Source organism: Hyperolius riggenbachi, chromosome 8 (assembly GCF_040937935.1).
Source record: "Hyperolius riggenbachi isolate aHypRig1 chromosome 8, aHypRig1.pri, whole genome shotgun sequence".
NCBI lineage: Eukaryota > Metazoa > Chordata > Amphibia > Anura > Hyperoliidae > Hyperolius > Hyperolius riggenbachi.
Genome location: NC_090653.1, coordinates 266,046,494 through 266,066,771, shown reverse-complemented (window position 1 = coordinate 266,066,771; position 20,278 = coordinate 266,046,494). Strand labels below are relative to the sequence as shown.

Genomic DNA, 20,278 nt, shown 5'->3' with positions numbered 1-20,278 from the left:
AGTAACATAGCATTACACGTCCTAACAAATTACCATTCCTCTTTCCATAGCCAATATTCACCTAATAAAGAGGTGCAGCATAGAAACCTGCTATCCACAGGCCACCAGGGGGCACCAGAGCTGACCTTACCCAGGGGTGTCAAACTCAAATACAAAGTGGGCCGAAACTGAACACCAGGACTAAGTCGCAGGCCAACCAATAATGTCTCTCTTCCCTACAGAGTTCCCTGGTATCTAGTGGCCCACCTAAATCCCCTATACAGTTCCCTGATGTCTAGTGGCCCACCTACCTCCCCTATACAGTTCACTGGTGTCTAGTGGCCCACCCTCTCTCCCCTATACAGTTCCCTGGTGTCTAGTGGCCCACCCTCTCTCCCCTATACAGTTCCCTGGTGTCTAGTGGACCACCTCCCTCCCCTATACAGTTCCCTGGTGTCTAGTGGCCCACCCTCTCTCCCCTATACAGTTCCATGGTGTCTAGTGGCCCACCTCCCTCCCCTATACAGTTCCCTGGTGTGTAGTGGACCACCCTCCCTCCCCTATACAGTTCCATGGTGTCTAGTGGCCCACCTCCCTCCCCTATACAGTTCCCTGGTGTCTAGTGGCCCACCCTCCCTCCCCTATACAGTTCCCTGGTGTCTAGTGGCCCACCCTCCCTCCCCTATACAGTTCCCTGGTGTCTAGTGGACCACCTCCCTCCCCTATACAGTTCCCTGGTGTCTAGTGGACCACCTCCCTCCCCTATACAGTTCCCTGGAGTCTAGTGGCCCACCTATCTCCCCTATACAGTTTCCTGCTCACTCTCCTATAACATTCCCTGGTGTCTAGTGTTCCTAAATCCCTGCCCTATATCATTCCCTGGTGCGTTGTGCTTCTCGCTCCCCTACACAATGCCTTGTTGTCTAGTGCTTTCCTCCTTCCTCCCCCATATGGCATCCAGGGTGATGTAGGGCATCCCCCCATTATAGCTTCCCTGGTGGTCTAGAGTGAGCCAAACATAATGCAAAGTGGCTAGATAGTGGCTGAATAGTGTAATTGTTAATGGCCTCTGACATAGGAGAACAGGGTTCAAAACTCAGCTCTTCCTATTTCAGTAAGCCAGCACCTATTCAGTAAGGAATTCTTGGGGGTGACTCACTAACACTGCTGCTGCCTCATGAGTGCGCTCTAGTGGCTGCCTCACAAGCGCTTTGAGGACAGGAGAAAAGTGCAATACAAATACTGGAATTATTATTATAAAGTGGGAAGCAGCAGCAGCCAGCATTGGTCCCACACCGAAACCACATCAGAGCGAGAAAAACAACATTCACGACTTCAACAAATTTGTCCTGTTAGAGAAAAAGGATCTCCCCTAGGAGTACTGCAATTATCCTCCCTGTGGCCTGTTACTGTGCGTCTGTGTAGGGTCAGTTTTCCTAGTCATTTAAAAACAATAACCAAGAAATGTAACTGGTCCCTGTGGGCGCTTTTCAGGAAAAAGCAGCTATTTTAATAAGTCAGAGCATCAATTTCTAGCAGCCCTGAATCATTCGATTGCCTATGAAGTAAAGTACAGAAAACATTTATGAAACTATTCCCAGACTTTCACTAATTAGATGAGAGAAAACTCTACATTTTGCAGGGAGAGGAGCAATCCACAGTGACAATTGCTGCACACTATGTCACAGCATGACACAGGCTGAGAGGAGGAATGCACATTGCCAATTGCTGCACTCTATGTCACAGCATGCCACAAACAGAGGGGAAATCCACAGTGACAATCGCTGCACACTATGCCACAGACAGAGGAGGAATCTACAGTGACAATCGCTGCACAGTATGTCACAGCATGCCACAGACAGAGGAGCATAAATGAACTGTAAATCTAAAAATGTATACAAACTGCTTTATTATACCTCTAACCCACCCCAGCCCCCCTCTTATGACCCCCATTTCCCCTTGCTTTGGCAATGACTGTATTTGAGGTTTCTATAAGAGAGAGGGAAAACGGCCAACATCTCTTACATCCGATTGTCCTCTGCAGCGCCGTGTTCTCTGCCTGCAGTCGCCTCATTTCACCTTCTGTGATGCCGGGGGCGCGATCCAGGGATGGACCTCTCTCCTTCAGCTGCTGATTCTCAGCCTCTAGCTGTTCGATTTGCGAGCAGAGCTACGAGACAGAAAAGAAAGGTGAGGGGCAGGGAGCAGACACACGAGGGCGCTCTCACATGGTCCAGGAGCGTTCAGACATGCAAAAAGGCAAATGGGAGATGGAAAAAAGGTAATGGCAATTGCTATTGCCGAGAATAGTTTAGCTTTACTGCACTGCGAGTACCAGAGGCATAACTACAGCCACAATTATAACTATGGGACCCAGAGAGAGGGGGTGGCCCAGCTTGTGCCTTTGCTGCCCAATGTATGTCTTTTATTTTCCCCACTTTAAAGGGAACCTGAAGTAATGTTATCTAAAATAAACATATGATGTACCTGCAAATTTATATTACATACTTACCTCACCGTCAGTTCCTCTCAGAAGGTCACCAATTTCTTCTAACGCCAATTCCTTCCAGTTATGACTAGATTTAGTCTGACTTGTCTGTGCAGTAGCTGAAAGCTTTAGGGTCCTTTCCACTATATCAATTGCTGTCAGTTTTAACTGAAAGGGCAACTGATGTGCAAGGTAATGTCCATGTTTCCCTATGGCTCCAGTGGGAAATATTACAGATTAACAAACTACTGACCCGAAAGCTTTTAGGGGGTCATCACCATTTTAAAAAATGGAAATGGAGAATTCCATCAATCACAGTGGACAAACAGGACACGGGAGAGAAAAAAGAGATTGGCAACGCGGGAGGTAAGTATGTATGTTTTCAGTTGGATGGGCCATTAACATTGTTATGGGGTCCCTGTTTTTGCTGAAGATCCCTGAACCTAGAGTGTACTGTAGATGGTACATATCTTTTAAATCTACTCAAAATGTTGACTTATATTCCATGACTTGTGATTCCATGGAACAATGTAGGTGCCTCTATAAGCTATTGTAACCTCCCTTCCCCACCACTTTGTACAGGAAACAACACCATAAAACCAAGTTAGACTTTGTACACAGCATGATCACCATTCAAAATTGCCTTAGCACACAGTCTGAGCAGTTCATTTGAAGACAGACCGAGTTACCACTTTCTGATCAGGTGCTCCATCAGAGTACTTGTCAGTGTCAACGTCATACAGAGAGTTCTGTAATGACGGCGGAAATTATTGCACTATATATAGTTGCACTGAGAGATTTTATCATTCCACCAATGTTTACATTTCCATTACAGGTTTATTCCTGCATACCTTAGACAGTTCTTGCATCAGGGTGCTGTTCTGTAACCGGAAGTCGTCCTCCTGACTATGCAGCTTTCCCTGTAGCATTTCATTCTCCCCCAGCAATGCCTCCACATCCTGCGGATACAGGAAACAGTCATCGCATGTACCGGATCATGTGCCATACATCAGCCATAGGGAGCAGCCATGTGCGAAGACTGGAGCTGCTAGAAAAGTGCCATGGGAATAGACATTTGTGGGCTGAACCAGAGTTTTTCAGAAGGATACCCTATATACTCGCGTATAAGCCTAAATTTTTCAACACAAAAAAATGTGTTGTAAAGTTACTTCCTCGGCTTATATGCGAGTCAGTGGAGCAGAACGGATGGTGGAGCAGGTTTTGTTACTGGCAGAGGAGTGTAAGGATTGCACACTAGTGATCCTGCTCTTACCAGCTGGCTCCCTGCTGTGTCTTTGCTCCACCCCCCCCCCCCCCCCCCCCCCCCCATCCCCTGCAATATGGTGTGCAGAGTGCACTGCTCAAGACTACCTGTGTCCCCTGGCTTGTGGAGTGGAGAGTGCAAGCAATGAGTCAGCAGTGCAATGGTCAGATGTTCTTCCTGTGTGACAATCGCTGTGTCTCATATCTATGTTGCCATCTAGTGGTATCTTGAGACACAGCTTTATCATCCTTGGGGCACATCTGGTTATGGGGAGAGGGGATGACTTGTATTGGAGGCACATTGGCTACTGTGGGGAGGGGGCTTATACACAAGTCATTCACTTTATCCTGGTTCCTGAGGGAAACGTGGGTACCTCGGCTTATATGCGAGTACATACAGTAATCAGATTTGGGAACTGCTAATAAATGAACCAGCAGCTGATTAATCAGAAGGCTAGTTAATCATCAGCCCTGATTTTTCCCCCTGTGAAGTTCCCCCTGCACATTACAGATGCTGCAGAATCAGAATCCACATATTACAGCAAAGTCCCCATTATCCGGAACTCATACAACTGGAAGTCTCAACTAACCGGCATTCCGAAGGGGAGAACAGGGACTGTGCTTTGGGGGGTTCTTGGGGGTATGCAGGGCTTCAAATACTAACGGAGCCTCCAAAGCCATCTTTAACCTCCCAGTAGCTCGTAGCGGGTTTTCGTCGTACGTACAAGGGAGTACATGGGCGGGTCAGGTGACATCGGGAGCCATACAATGAGAACACGGGAAACCCGCTAGGAGCTACAGGAAAGTTAGAAGATGGTGCTGGAGGTTTGGCGAGTACTTTATGCTGGGAAGGGGGGGGGGGGGGCGGGTTTGTGCTTATTTGGCTGGTTGCTGAAACAACCGGACATATATCCGGCATCAGGCGATCCCAGACGGTCCCTGATACTGGGGACTTTGCTGGCTAGGCATACTCTTCATTCGTCAATAAGATTGTTCAGTGTTACCTATCAGGGCCGGTTCTGTATTTTTTGCCGCCTGAGCGAGCACAGCGGACCCCCCTCCCTCACCTGGGGCTCCCGCCTTCCGCTCTCCCCCCTCCAGCTATTTGCTCAAAATGTAATTATGTTCAGCCAGGCAGCGGGGAGCGCAATGGCTCTCCTACTTTCTGGATCCTGCACTGCTTTCCACCGATCTCACCACTTCCTGCAATGCCACCCACTGAAGTACACTGGGCGGCATTGCAAGCTCATCGTGACAGCCAGGGAACTGGCCTTGTTTATAAGGGAATGAAGATGGCAGCTTCTGTATTTCTCTCAATTCAGCTTCCATTTAATCCTTGTAATGTAAGAGCTAAATTGAAGAGATCGCCTTTTTTTTTTACAAAATCAGAGTTTTACGATCAATTTAAAAACTTATCTCATGAAGGAGAAGCCTCGGGATCCTCCAGAGGTGTCCCCATTCTCCTCTGTCAGGCCGATCCAGTGCTGGGAGGAGCGCAGTAGCAGGGACCTGCTTGGGCTTCAGTGGAAAAAGTCAAGCCCGATCGGGTCCGTGCTACTGTGCATGCACAGTACAGCCCGGCGGACGTCCGATGACGTCAGCGCGCCGGCGTGGGACGCAGAAGTGCCAGGAAATGGAGCGCAGAAGAGCCCGACCTGGCAGCCGGCCTGGCCAGGTCGGGTCGGGCACCGGAGACCACCGGGAGCCTGCGGAGCGGCGGCGAGGGCACCTCCTGCCTGCCACGGGCTGGAGGAAGCCCCAGGTAAGTGGAAATTTATTTTTATTTTTTTAATCCCCTCCCTGAACCTTCCCTTTAAAAATACAATTTTCACCAAGACACATGATGGACTCCATCTTACCTGCGCTTTCTTGCTTTTGCTGAGTGCCTGTAAGAGAAACAAAAAGATCTGTAAGAAGGTGCAGGGGCATTGCGGGGAACTTGGCAGCACCAGGGCTCAGCACACTGCCTGACGCTGGATGGACTGTGATGATGTCACATGGCAGCTCCTCCCCCCCCCCCCCCCCCCACCCTAGACCTGTTTGAAGGGTGTTGTTATACAGACCTAGCGAGTCAATGGAAGAGCACTTTTACAGTCTTTCTGAAGTAGCTAAAACCAGTTGTTTAAAATGTTTAAAGAGGAACTCCAGCCTAAACAAACATACTGTCATTAAGTTACATTAGTTATGTTAATTAAAATAGATAGGTAATATAATCTCTTACCCACACTGTTTTAAAAGAACAGGCAATTGTTTGATTTCATGATGGCAGCCATCTTTTTGGTTGAAAGAAGGTGACAGGGAGCATGAGACAGTTCCAACTGTCCTGTGTACCTCTCCCAGTTGCTTGGCAACGTGAATAACATAGGAAATCTCATCATGCTCTGCACAGCATCAGGGAAAAAAAGCCCGGGCTTTTTTTCTTTGATGGGTGGAGCTTAGCTAAAAATGCAGCTAAAAATGATGCTTTAGTAAGAAAAACAAAGTTCTGATGCTGTGAAACTGTTAATGAAAAACCAAGCCTTTTCAGTTCTGCTGAGTAGATTTTTAGTCCGGAGGTTCACTATAAAAGGGACTCAGAGATGAAAGATGAAAAAGATTTTATACATACCTTGGGCTTCCTCCAGCCCTATCCGCCTGGATCGCTCCCACGCCGCCGTCCTCCGCTGCCCGCAGCTAAGAGAACTGGGTACCATCACTGACGTCATCGGAGCCAGCCTACGCAGGAGAAGTGCACCCTCTACGTATCTCTCCAGTGGCTGCTGGAGAGATATGCAAACAGCGCACTTCTCTTACGCTAGACTGGCTCCGACTGACGGAAGTGTGGGGACCCGGTTCTCGTAGCTGTGGGCAGCGGAGGACGGCGGTGTGGGAGCGATCCAGGCGGATGGGGCTGGAGGAAGCCCCAGGTATGTATAAAATCATTTTCAGCTCTGGTACACTTTAAATGCAAATTCTGAAAAAAAGGGGTGTGTCAAACTGTGGCCAATACCCAACAAACCATTTAATTAGGAGAGTCATCAAGTAAGATCAGTTTTCACTTAAAGGAAACTTCAGCCAAAATAAGCTTCCCTCCAATCTACTTCCTCCAGCCCCTTGCCGCCGATACGTCCAGCGCTGCAGCTCTGCTCCCACCCGCCAGCCCGGGATCCTCGCAGGTGCAGAGGCTGCCCTCAAGGTCTTCCTCTACTGTGCCTGTGTGTGCACCTCTGTCAATCAAGTCCACATTGTCCTGAGTGTACTGCGCAGGTGCAGAACTTTATTTTAGACATGCAATTTGTCCATATAATCACCTCCTTTATTTTAGCATTCATCACACTTTTTACAAGGTTTAGAAACCCTTTGTTGTAACAGCATCACACTCCTCGCCTATGGGATGAAGGAATCCTTCTAATCAGCCCTGATAAAATCACCAAGGAGGGAGGGGCTTTCTTTAAACGCTGCTGAACAAACAGTTATTGGCGTGCTGCAGTCATGTGACAAGTGGTGCAGTGGAATACATTTTTAAAGTGAACCAGAGACGAAGCACCCAGATAAAAAAAACACCTACCCTGCTGTCTGTTTCATTTTTAACTATTCAGCTTGCTTCTAATCAGCCCTGATAAAATCACCAAGGAGGGAGGGGCTTTCTTTAAACGCTGCTGAACAAACAGTTACTGGTGTGCTGCAGTCATGTGACAAGTGGTGCAGTGGAATACATTTTTAAAGTGAACCAGAGACAAAGTACACAGATAAAAAAAACACATACCCTGCTGTCTGTTTCATTTTTAACTATATAGCTTGCTTCTAATCAGCCCTGATAAAATCCCCAACTGAGCATTCAGTCTGACTTTGCTATGACTCAGCTATAATGATTCCTGAGCAGAACCAGAAGGGGGCAGGCTTGGGCTTGAAAAGACACCAGAGAACACAGACTCCGCTACAATAATTCCTGAGCAAAGCCAGACTGAATGCTCAGTCGGGGATTTTATCAGGGCTGATTAGAAGCAAGCTGTGCAGTGCAGAATGAAACAGAAAGAAAGGTAGTTGTTTTCTCTAATGTTCCCACAGATATATATGGTAAAATACATGAGGGTGCTTCGTCTCTGGTTCACTTTAACCAGACAGTTGCAAGTAACATTACACAGAAAGAATGCCATGCATGGCAGATAAACAAGGACAAAACTGCACACTGATAAGCTCTGTATTCCCATTCTCTAAGACAAAAACCCTCAGTGACTCTGCCAGGGAGATTTTACACCTCCCCCATACAGTGCAGAACGGCTGACTTTCCAAGGACGATTATTTTCGTTTTCCCCACATGTAGAACGACAGCTGCCTGTCAGTAATAAGTATCGAGTAAAAAGTACACTAAATCAGTATTTTTGCTCCCACATGCAGAGAAGCGCAAATGGTAACACTTGAATACGAATGTCCATAGGTAAGCATGATGTGTGTTTTCGCATGTGATCTCACATCATGCCAAATGCAAGCAATTCCCCCAAGTGTGATCCCCGCCTCAAATTATTTCAAAGTGGAAAGTCCCATTTAACAAGAAGTCAAACTTTACCTTTTGTGCTTTCTGGTACTCTTTCTCCACGGTGGCATGCTTCTGTCGCAGAGAGGTGAGCTCTGGCAGGCGCAAGAAAGACAAATATTACAATATTATTTCACACTTTTCATATTACATCTTTAATACATATAAGACTTGCATTATTTATCACTCCCATTGTTACACTACTACGATTAGCTCTACTCCTGTATCTGCTGTAGAAGTAACACTGAAGCCAAATTGAAAAGAAAACATCAGATACTCACCTCAGGAGAGAGAAGGTTCTGGATCCTATCTATAGTATAGATCCTTCACTTTTCCCTCTCTGTGCCCCTGTTTCAGCGCTGACACCCCCATTCCAGGTATTCACCCAACTTGTTGAATACACGTTTGGGAACTTTTGAGAGCCCTCAGAAGCAGTGTTCTCCACAGAAGTTTTTTCCAGCCGGGTGGCATGAAAAAGTAGCTGGGCAAGGCGAGATGAGAGAATGCAGGGCCGGCGCTTCTCTGCACAACTCTGCTTACAGCAGAGGAGGTGGTGATCCGATGACAGCCAGGTGCTCACCAAAACATGCCGGGTGAATCACCCGACTATAAGAGCCTGGGGAGAACAGTGGAAGCACTTCTGTCCCATGTGCAGTACAGAGCAGCACACTTGTGAGCAAATCAGGAAAAAGGGCGCAGAAGCCCATATGGAAAAAAAGGGCGCCGCCACAGGTGCCTATTAGGAAAGCCGCAATTTGCGTCATAGAAGGGAAATTCTCTCTTTACCTTCTTTGCCGCTTTTATAAACGGCATCACCAGGGGTGGTTATGGTTAGGCATCAGTAGTGGAAGGGTTCTGTGTGAGAGAAGGGTTATGGATTAGCCATAGTAAAATATCAATAAACATTACTGATATTTTACTACTGGAGTCCAGCAGTAGAATATCGCTAATTCTAGCAATATTTTACTAGGCGCATGAAAAAGGCACATTTGAATGGGGGACGGTACTGGAACACCAACATCGGGAGAGGGCGGAAAGGCTCTATAGAATCCAGAGCCTACACTATCTATAGATACCGGTAAGTATCTGGCTTTTTTTGTCATTACAGATTTGCTGTAGAGGGGTTATTTGGTGGTGGTAAAAAAGCAAAAACCGACACTTCTATCGGCCCCCTGCAGCTGTAATGTCCCGCGCCGTCCTACTACAATTCTCGGTTCCCTGCAGCCAGTCCAGGTCTAATAATCGTCTGACTAGACGAATAGTGCTCGCTCCCGCATACTTCCTCAGGAGCTTACTGCGCAGTACAACATTTTCTTGTACTGCGCCTACGCAGTAAGCTTCAGATAACGCGCTCGGGAACGAGCACGTGCGCAGTCGCAGTCTAATTAGAAGCGAGATTAGACCGGGACCGGCGGTGGGGAACGGAAGATCGGAGGAGGACGACGTGGGACATGACAGCTGCAGGGGGCCGATAGAAGCCCCAGGTAAGTGTCGGTTTTTGTTTTTTTTAGCACCACCAGAGAACCCCTTTAGCTCTAGCCTAACTCTGCAGCTGACCCCAGCCTTTCTCCATATGCAATTCACTTTTTCACCTGCGTTTTCTCCTACGAGATCATTTTTCATTTTCTATTTAAAATATTTTTTCAGCACTTTGCAACTCAAAAAGTACCAAAAGGTTGGTGAAAATGTATCAAAATTATTTTCAGTATTTTCTAGCTTGCTGGTCGTTTTAAATGTATGTTATTGACAATTTTGAAAATATCACCCAGGAGAAAAAGCAGGTGATAAAATGAATTGCATATGGGCCCGGGCGAGGGACATGGAAGTGTCAGCTAAAATGCGGACACAGTGATTCAATGGCAGTGTTCACAGTTCGCATACACAACATGCAACGTTATTCTGTCATCTCACAGGTGTCCCATGGGAAAATGCTGTGCAGAATGGACGCAGCACTATTGAGTACATTGAGAAACGATGCATGGGGACCATGATACGGTGTCCCTTCCAAACACTTGAGGTGGCCACACATCAGACGATGTATGGACAGATCGACCAAGAGACAGAACTCCAATCTGTTCAGAGAGAGATCTGTTGCTTGCCCATACACTGCAGCCCGATTCCCGACAGATTTCAGCATTATGATTATGTGCAGCCCGACTGACATAAAGAGGTCATCCCAATCATCTGGCTGCATAGAGGGAATAGCTGTCCCCCACTGAGTTTCTGGAAAAGTTATATGATCTGCTTTAAAGGAATTATCAGGCAAAAAAAAAAAACAAGAAAAAAACCAAACAAAAAAAACATGAGATTCACTTACCTGGGGCTTCTACTAGCCCCATGCAGCCATCTTGTGCCCTCGTAGTCACTCACTGCTGCTCCAGTCCCCCACCGCCAGCTAGTTTTGTTTTTGCCGACCTCGGAGGTCGGCGGGCCCGCATTGCGTACATTTTTACGCATTCCCGCTGGCGCAGGAACATTAACACATACATTTTTACACGTCGGTGGTTCAATGCGTAAAAATGTATGCATTAAACAACTAACACGTAAAAATGTATGTGTTAATGTTCCTACACCAGCGGGAATGCGTAAAAAATGTACGCAATGCGGCCCGCCGACCTCCGAGGTCGGCAAAAACAAAACTAGCTGCCAGCGGGGGACTGAAGCAGCAGTGACTATGAGGGCACAAGATGGCTGCATGGGTCTGGTAGAAGCCCTAGGTAAGTGAAACGCATTTTTTATTTTTTTTGGCTTATAACTCCTTTAAAAGGACTTAAGAGGCAAACATTTTTAAAAAAAAGTTCAGTACCTGTAGCAAATTTGAATGCACAGAGGACGCCATCCGCGTTCTCCGTTAGTTCCGCCAGGTCCCCGCTGCTCAATCTCCCACTGGGCCAGCTCCCGACCCCACAGCCCGGGTCGGGCTCTCATGCCTCCTGTAAAATGGCTGCCTGAGGTTGCCGCGGCTGCGCAGTCCGCATAGCCGAGAGTGCGGCTGCGCAGCTCTAGGGCCTCTCCCCTCCCCCCCCCCCCCCCCCCGATCCATTCTACAGGCTGTCTCCTGTGCATGGATCGGAGAGGGAGGCACTAGAGCTACGCAGCCATACTCTCGTCTATGCGGACTGCGCAGCCGCGGCAACCTCAGGCAGCCATTTTACAGGAGGCATGAGAGCCCGACCCGGGCTGTGGGGTCGGGAGCTGGCCCAGTGGGAGATTGAGCAGCGAGGACCCGGCGGAACTACACGGAGGGCGTCCTCTGTGCATTCAAATTTGCTGCAGGTACTGAACTTTTTTTTTTAATTTCGCCTCGTAAGTCCTTTAAGCAGATTTTCTCATTTCAAATCAGCACACACTGCAGCTAGTTTACAATCAGTACAAACACATACAATCAAATGACATGCCTGTATCTTGACATAGAGCAAAATCCATAATACAAGTATACTCCTGCAGCCCACTTCATAAAAACTGCCCTTTGTAAATTTATTGACAAGGCTCCAGTTTTCAATCCATTTTTGTTAGATTTGGTATTTTTTAACAAATCTAATGTCTAATCTATTCATCATGTCTAAAGTTGCCCATACACTTTTCAATTTTCCTGTTCAATTCAATTATTTTAAAGGGAAGGTTCAGGGACGCCTTTAAAAAAATAAAAATCCGTATCCACTTACCTGGGGCTTCCTCCAGCCCGTGGCAGGCAGGAGGTGCCCTCGCCGCCGCTCCAGAGGCTCCCGGTCGTCTTCGGTGGCCGACCCGACCTGGCCAGGCCGGCTGCCAGGTCGGGCTCTTCTGCGCTCCAAGGACGGGCTCTTCTGCGCTCCAAGGACGGGCTCTTCTGCGTCCCACGCGGGCGCGCTGACGTCATCGGACGTCCTCCGGGCTGTGCGCACTGCGCAGTACAGCCCAGCGGACGTCCGATGACGTCAGCGCGCCCGCGTGGGACGCAGAATAGCCCGTCCTTGGAGCGCAGAAAAGACCGACCTGGCAGCCGGCCTAGCCAGGTCGGGTCGGCCACCGAAGACGACCGGGAGCCTCTGGAGCGGGGGCGAGGGCACCTCCTGCCTGTCACGGGCTGGAGGAAGCCCCAGGTAAGTGGATATGGATTTTTATTTTTTTAAAGGCGTCCCTGAACCTTCCCTTTAACAGATTGTGGGAGAATCGATTATGTTCCATTCTGCTTAAATCAATGGAAAGTGGCTGATATCGACCTGAAGCAACAAATGTACTTAAAGGAAACCAGAGATGAACGATTTGGCACAAAATAAACATATCCCCTGATAGATTTGACAAAATAAATACTATACCTGGTATTTTCGCCGCTCTGGTGTGCAGTTTTTTTGTGGGTTTTTTTTTTTAAAAAAACCTCTTATGCCTAACAAATATAGATTAAAAAAAAACAAAAAACTTTTTCAATATACCCTTACATTAGCAGCTCCTCCCATCTCATCACAGCTCTCTGTGATGCTGCAGTATACAGAACAGGAAAGCAGAGCCAGAAGGGGGCAGGCTTGGGCTTAAAAAGACATCAGAGAAGAAGACTCAGCTATAATGATTTCTGAGCAAAGCCAGACTGAATGCTCGGTCGGGGATTTTATCAGGGCTGATAAGAAGCAGGCTGAGCAGTGAAGGATGAAACAGAGAGCAGGGTAGGTGTTTTCTCTAATGTTCCCACTGATATATAGGGTAAAATACATGAGGGTGCTTCGTCTCTGGTTCACTTTAATCAAGCAGGAAGGAAAATATCAGTCAAACGTAAAGGAATCGGCTAATGAATAAAGTAAATTATGGCTCATTTTACTCTGGGAGAAACATACTTCTTATTTGTATCCGTTTACATGTATTTTAAATTTGACGACTTTCACAATAGTGGTCCTTTAAGGAAGGAGAGGCATTTGAGGAAATAATTTGGGGCATTGCACACGGTATTAGCGGTCTCACCTTGGTTGTTTTTCCGCACGTTGTCTGACAGTTGGTAGTTTGGGTTCTGAGTTCCAGGAGCTGTGCCTATAACAACACAAAGACACAATATAAAATGTCAATAGTACAGTATAATCATCCCTCACAGCAGCTCACAGTCCCCACATTCATCTCAGAAGCCAGTTATCATACCGGTTTGTTTTTTTTGAATGCGGGAGGAAACGAGAGTGCCTGAAAGAAACCAAAACAAACAAAGGGGCAGCTATAAGCTCCCTGCAGATCATAGCTGCTCAGAACTAGAACCTGGGACTCCAGCAATGTAAGGTGACCGCGCTCACCACTTGCCGCCATGCTGCCTTAAAGGGCCATTATCACCAAAAATTATAAAAATATAGTCATACAAGATAAGGTACATATCTTTCAAAAAGTATGGAGGGATATTAATCTATAATTAGTATTGGGTAGAATGTACACTAACGTTTTGACCCATTGGGAAGTGGATTATATGGTTTGGTGGGCTGGCAGGCCACCTTCTCCTCTCTTCTTTTTTTCTTTCCTTTCTGTATTTCATTTTCTCCTTTTCTTACCTCATCCCTATCTCTTCCTGGGGGTTCTTTACCCCTTTCAGGACGATGGTCTGGAAAGGTCACCTCATTTCCTGTTATACGACAACAGCTTTATACCCCCATGGGCCCACCACAGTGAGATGGGTGACTCTTTGTAGATTACCATCCTTGTAACCTAAGGAACATATCCACTAAAAGACGTTATAGGATATATTTTTTCTCCACATGACTATCGAAAATGGGTTACTGTTACTGCTGTTAACTCAGTTATGTCTAATTATTTTGTCTTGACCTAATAAGTCTATTTTTGTGGAGTGTTTTCTACTGTGCAAAGAAAAATCTAAATTTAAATACAAACAAAAATTATAAAATATAAAATACATATTTATAAGTACATTTCTCTCAGAGTAAATTGCACCATACATTTTTTTCTCAGCATAAATTTTTCCCATGTCACTGTTGTTTACAGTAAGCAGTAAAAATCTGACAGATCTGACCATTTTGGACTAGTTCATCTCCCTTGCAGGGATTCTCACCATTCCTTTATCCTTTAGAAAAGAACTCAATGGAAAAAAAAATGTATGTAATTATGCCAGACAGCCTCCCTACTGCTTGCATGCTATTATGGCAGCTGGACTGAGTAACTTCTGTTCAGCAAGTGCTTTTGAGAATAAAGAAAACCCTGGGAATCCCCCATGAGGAGCTGGTCTAGTCAAAACATGTCAGATTTGTACAACTTATTGTAAGTGAGAACAACATAGGAAAAAAGTAATTTATGGTGCATTTTATTGTGGAACAAATGGGCATCCTCTACTGAGGCCGGTTTCACACTGCCGACCTGCGTGCCTGTTGCAATGCAATTACATGATTGCATTGCACCAAAACACTAAAAAAGGCCTTCGGGCATTTCCGCGGTAATACCTTTTCTGGCAGTAAGCCAAGCAGGAAGTGAGGCTCTCTAGTGCTCATTTCCTGTGGCGGAAATACAAATTGTGCGGAAGTGTGCTGAAAATAATACGCTTCCGGCCATGCATGCCGCAGCGCTAAAACTTCTTAAAAAGTCTGCATCGCCATAGACTTAGCTGACTTCATCGCCACGCAAGCGATTTCCCTTGTGTCAGAAGTGCGGAGAAAGACGTCATTTCCGGTGCATCGCGTCGCACCGCTCCAGTATGAAAGGCCACATAGACTTTCATTGCCTTAGCGTTACTGCAGGGTACCACAACGCAATGATAACGCCCCAACAGTGGTGTAGCTAAGGAGTTGTGGGCCCCGATGCAAGTTTTACATTGGGGCCCCCCAAGCACTCTGTACATAACAATTGATTACGGCGCACCAAAACTTGCCAATGGCAACAACAGTATCAGAGGTGCAAGAAGGGGATGGGGAACAGCTTGTTAAAGAGACACTGAAGCGAAAAAAAAATGATGATATTATGATTTGTATGTGTAGCACAGCTAAGAAATAAAACATTAGATCAGATACATCAGTGTAATTGTTTCCAGTACAGGAAGAGTTGAGAAACTCCAGTTGTTATCTCTATGCAAACAAGCCATTAAGCTCTCCTACTAAGTTAGTCTTGGAGAGGGCTGTTATCTGACTTTTATTATCTCAACTGTTCCTGGACTATTTACTTTTTCTCTGCCAGAGGAGAGATCATTACTTCACAGACTGCTCTGAAAGACTCATTTTGAATGCTGAGTGTTGTGTAATCTGCACATATTATAGAATGATGCAATGTTAGAAAAAAACACTATATACCTGAAAATAAAAGTATGAGAATATTTTCTTTGCTGCTAATCTTCTAGTAATTATTCATAGTACACAACCAATTCACTATATCATATTTTTTTTTCCGCTTTAGTGTCTCTTTAATGATTACCACTATTCAAAATATCTATAGAAGTGATAATTATGAGCACACGACCAGTAGGAAGTAGAGGAGATAAAAAAAAAAAAACACAGGCTGCTACTGATGATGTCACAAGGGAGGTGATCTCACCTTGTGTGATATTTCACATAGACGTCGCCCCCCTGTAAAGGGAGGGTAGCTGATGACAAACACACCCATGATCTAAAACCTCCTACTAAGCTCAGAAGTAATGGCTGCCAGCTGTATAACCCTAGTTATGAAAAGAGAAGGGTGAAAAGCATGCACTGAAATGCTCATAGGCTTAACCCTCCTGGCGGTTGCAAAAAAATCGCCAGGGGGCAGCAAATCTTTTTTTTTAAATTTTTTTTTTTTTTCATGTAGCGAGACAAAGTCTCGCTACATGATAGCCGCTGCTCAGCGGCATCCCCCCAGCCCCTCCGATCGCCGCCGGCGATCGGAGATCCGGAGATCCCGTTGAAAGAACGGGATCTCCTGGAGGGCTTCCCCCGTCGCCATGGCGACGGGCGGGATGACGTCACCGACGTCATCGACGTCGTGACGTCAGAGGGGACTCCGATCTGCCCCATAGCGCTGCCTGGCAGCGCACGGGGTCTGGGGGGGGGGGCGGCCGCGGCGAGAGGAATTGCGGCGGATCGGCGGGTAGCGGCGGCGATCGGGCACTGCACGCAGCTAGCAAAGTGCTAGCTGCGTGCAGCAAAAAAAAAATTATGCAAATCGGCCCAGCGGGGCCTGAGCGGTGCCTTCCGGCGGCATAGCCCGAACTCAGTTCGGGCTTACCGCCAGGAAGGTTAAAGGAGTGTTTATTTATCTTTGTATGTGTCAGAGTGGTGCAACTAAATATTTTGAATTAAAAAAAAATGTTTGGTTTGGGCCCGCTTTAAGGTATAGTGTACTGGTTAACAGTGGTGCTCAGCAAGATTTCAGATATCCGGACTATCCAGATAATCCGAACTGTTTCGGATATTTTTTAAAATCCGAATAGACCAGTGTTTCTCAACATTTTATTGGTATGTACCACTTTTAAAACCCTGTACTCACCAAGTACCCCCTAGCATAGTAAACATTATCACACGTACCCCTTGACAAATATATATTTAATCGTAGTACATTATAATTGGTTCTAAACCATTTCCAATCATTTACTATTGCTTTTAATTAGCTAAAATACTAATTTGGTGCTGTTTAAATAAGATTTATCATTTTTCTAAAACTCTAAATTTGTTATTTTTGGTTAAGTATATCAAGCCCGAGTACCCCCTAGAACCCTCAGAAGTACCCCCTGGGGTACGCGTACCACACGTTGAGAACCTATGGAATAGACTATCCGAGCAAACTCAGATTTCCTATCTGAAATCCGCTTTCTTGGCGGATAGTTCGTTCAGATTCCCGAGCAGAAGCCAAAATCACCTTCAATGGCAAAAAAATCCCTTTTGGGGGAGGGAGGGGGGGGGGGGGGGGGGGAAGAGAGAGAGAGAGAGAGAGAGAGAGAGAGAGAGAGAGAGAGAGAGAGAGAGAGAGAGAGAGAGAGAGAGAGAGAGAGAGAGAGAGAGAGAGAGAGAGAGAGAGAGAGAGAGAGAGAGAGAAAGAGAGAAACTAGGCTTTCATTGTATGCCATTTTTTCCTCTCGAACAATTTTGTTTTCTATGAATTTTAATGAGAAAACAAGGAAAAAAACTGAAAAAAAAAACATTTCTCAGTTTTACCAATTAAAAAGTGCTACTGTAGATAAAAAACACATTTTGTTTGGCTATTCTTACTTCTTATCAAAAAACGTAGATTATGTTCCTGTCACAATTTATGGTGAAGATATTGGATTCTGGAATAATGCTAGAGTGTATTTTTCACTATGAAATAAAAGTATTTTTTAATGGTAAAAATCAATCTCATTAGCTCAGGAAACACATATTCCCATTCACCAATTAGTGGTGCATCAGATGGTGCCAGAAATGTGCACAGGAGCAAGCCCAATCCTGCACAGCACTGCTTCTGCTACAAGACGTATATCTACTGACTCGTAGATGAAGTCACAGCGGACGTAGATATACTGTAGTGGCGAATAAAGTGGTTAAAGTGGATCCGAGATGAACTTTTACTCATTGCATAATTGTGTTCCTTTCCTATTGTTTATAGGGCATTTCTCAAGCCAAATACTTTTTTGTTTTTGTTTTAATACTCTAATCCCCTATAAACTAAACAAGCCACGCCCACAGGTTTTCAAAGAGCCAAGGCACTTTCAGACAGTAGCAAGGGCTCATGGGAGCTCAGTCTGGGCAGGAGGAGGGGGAGGTATTACTAGCCAGAGATTTCAGAGGCAGAGGGGAGGAGGGGGGGGATTAGGTTTTTTTGCTCAAGATACAGATAAGCCTGCCTATGTGTAATGTTTACAAACAACATGGCCGCTGTCATTGTATCACAAGAAGAAAGAATCATATTCTATTAAAACTGTTTGCAGCTAGATTTGTTGTGTAAACTATCTTAACGTTAGATAAGATATATAGACAAGTTACTTGTTACAGTTAGTTTTTCATCTCGGATCTGCTTTAAAGAGGAACTCCAGTGAAAATAATGTAATGAACAAAAGTGCTTCATTTTTACAATAATTATGTATAAAATTATTTAGTCAGTGGTTGACTTTATCACATGGTGACATTTTAACTGCTGGCAGGTGATGTCAGGGGAAGGAGATGCTGCTTGCTTTTTTGGCAGTTGGAAACAACGGTTATTTCCCACAATGCAACAAGGCTCCCACAGTGTGATGTCAGCACTATGGTCCTGACATCACACTGTGGGAGGGGTTTCACCACAATATCAGCCATACAGAGCCCCTTGATAATCCATCTGTGAAAAGGAATAGATTTCTCATGGGAAAGGGGGTATCAGCTATTGATTGGGATAAAGTTAAATTCTTGGTTACACTTTCTCTTTAAGTATATTATGATGGTGCATGCCTTTATAACACAATGCACATGCCGCACTGCAACTGTCATATAGATGGTGCACTGCATGGCGGCTGTTACACTGCAAATGCACTACTGTGAATGTAGCCTAAATGATGCTTCCGTATAGCCATGGCAACAGTACAACTCAGTGAATGGCCCAGCTCTGAATTCTCTCTCTTGCATCCCCACTTCCTCCTGCGGAGGTACAGAAGGTTTACTGGAATATTTGCAATGCAAATACACATTCAGAAGGGAATTGTAATCAGTTTTTCTACAATAGTGCTGCTATAGTTGTGCTGATAGGTTTATATAACCTGGCAGGAGTTAAGATTTATGCACCAATTTTTCAAAGAATATAAGCAAGAAGTTTTGAATTAGGCCCCATTTACACTTAACAGTTGCTTTCAGTTATAATTGAAAGGACAAGTGATTTTCAAAGTAATGCCCATGTTTCCCAATGGCTCAGTTCACACTATACGCTGTTTAACTGAAAGATTTTTCATAATGCACTGCTATGGAGAAGAGAAAGAAAAATGCGTACCAACTGAATGGGGCCTTTGGATGATTCAAAACTTCTTAATTTTACTAATGGCTAACACTGTATAATACTCATAGAATATGAATGATACTTATGGTTCGTAGCTAGGCGGATCGCTCAGAAACAGCCTTATCAGTCCACCGACAGACTCTACACACGCTGTGCTGTACTGTCTGCTGAAAACCCGCCCAGTGGGAGGTGACAACGGACCCGTCGTTGCCTTACATCAGACGTGTGTACGAAGCTTAACATTTGCCTGTTCTTTTAAAACATGGTGGGTAAGAGATTAGATTACCTATCTATTTTAATTAACATAAGTAATGCAACTTAATGACAGTATGTTTGTTTAGGCTGAAGTTCCTCTTTAACTACTTAGCACCAAAGCTTTTAGGCGTGCTAATTGTGTTAGCACTCTTTAGTGAATCAAGCCCTTGGAGTGGGATGATTTTTGTACTGACTAGAGTCTCAAAGGCATGCCCATGAGAGGTGCTCGGAGTCCCTTTAAAGGGGGATTGCACAGTATTAAAGGGGAACTTCAGCCTAAACAAACATACTGTCATTAAGATACATTAGTTATGTTAATTAAAATAGATAGGTAATATAATCTCTTACCCACCCTGTTTTAAAAGAGCAGGCAAATGTTTGTGATTCATTGGGGCAGCCACCTTTTTCATGGGGGCAGCCATCTTTTTGGTTGAAAGGAGGTGACAGGGAACAGGAGACAGTTCCAACTGTCCTGTGTCCTGATCACCACTCCCAGCTGTGCGCACTAGACTTAAAATCTCAAATTCAAATAAAAAAATAAAAAAAATAAAAAAAACAGCAGAAGAACAACAACAGAAATCCCATCATGCTTTGCATAGCATCAGGGGAAAAATGCCCGGGCAGTTTTCTTCTGTGCAGCTCCTGTTTATTTAAATAGTTCATTTGTTTTGACAATGTACTAGATGTAACAATTCAGTAATGCATACAATCTTCTACTGTCTGCTCCTAGAATGTGTATTTTACACTTGTTTACTAATCAACTCTGCCATATAATTCCCTGGGAGGAGAAGAGGGGTTTGAAGTCATTCCTTTACATTCCTTGTAGTGATGTTATCCTGTCAGAGATTAACAAACAGTGTTATCTAAGATTTTGTAAGAAGGAGAGTGCAGAGATTTTAACGTCATAGGGACACCAAGTGGTT

General features: G+C 45.3%; 1 protein-coding gene across 1 annotated transcript in view; it reads right to left on the bottom strand.

Annotated features, from left to right (window-relative positions):
• Window positions 1–20,278, bottom strand: part of GRIPAP1 (GRIP1 associated protein 1) — a 255,468-nt gene that overhangs the window by 192,160 nt on the left and 43,030 nt on the right. Inside the window, exons 3-7 of the mRNA XM_068248000.1 lie at window positions 13,176–13,241; window positions 8,277–8,338; window positions 5,590–5,616; window positions 3,319–3,426; window positions 2,005–2,149 (exon numbers count right to left, since the gene is read on the bottom strand). Of these exons, the coding sequence (XP_068104101.1) occupies window positions 2,005–2,149; window positions 3,319–3,426; window positions 5,590–5,616; window positions 8,277–8,338; window positions 13,176–13,241 (408 nt within the window). The remainder of the gene's footprint in view (window positions 1–2,004; window positions 2,150–3,318; window positions 3,427–5,589; window positions 5,617–8,276; window positions 8,339–13,175; window positions 13,242–20,278) is intronic.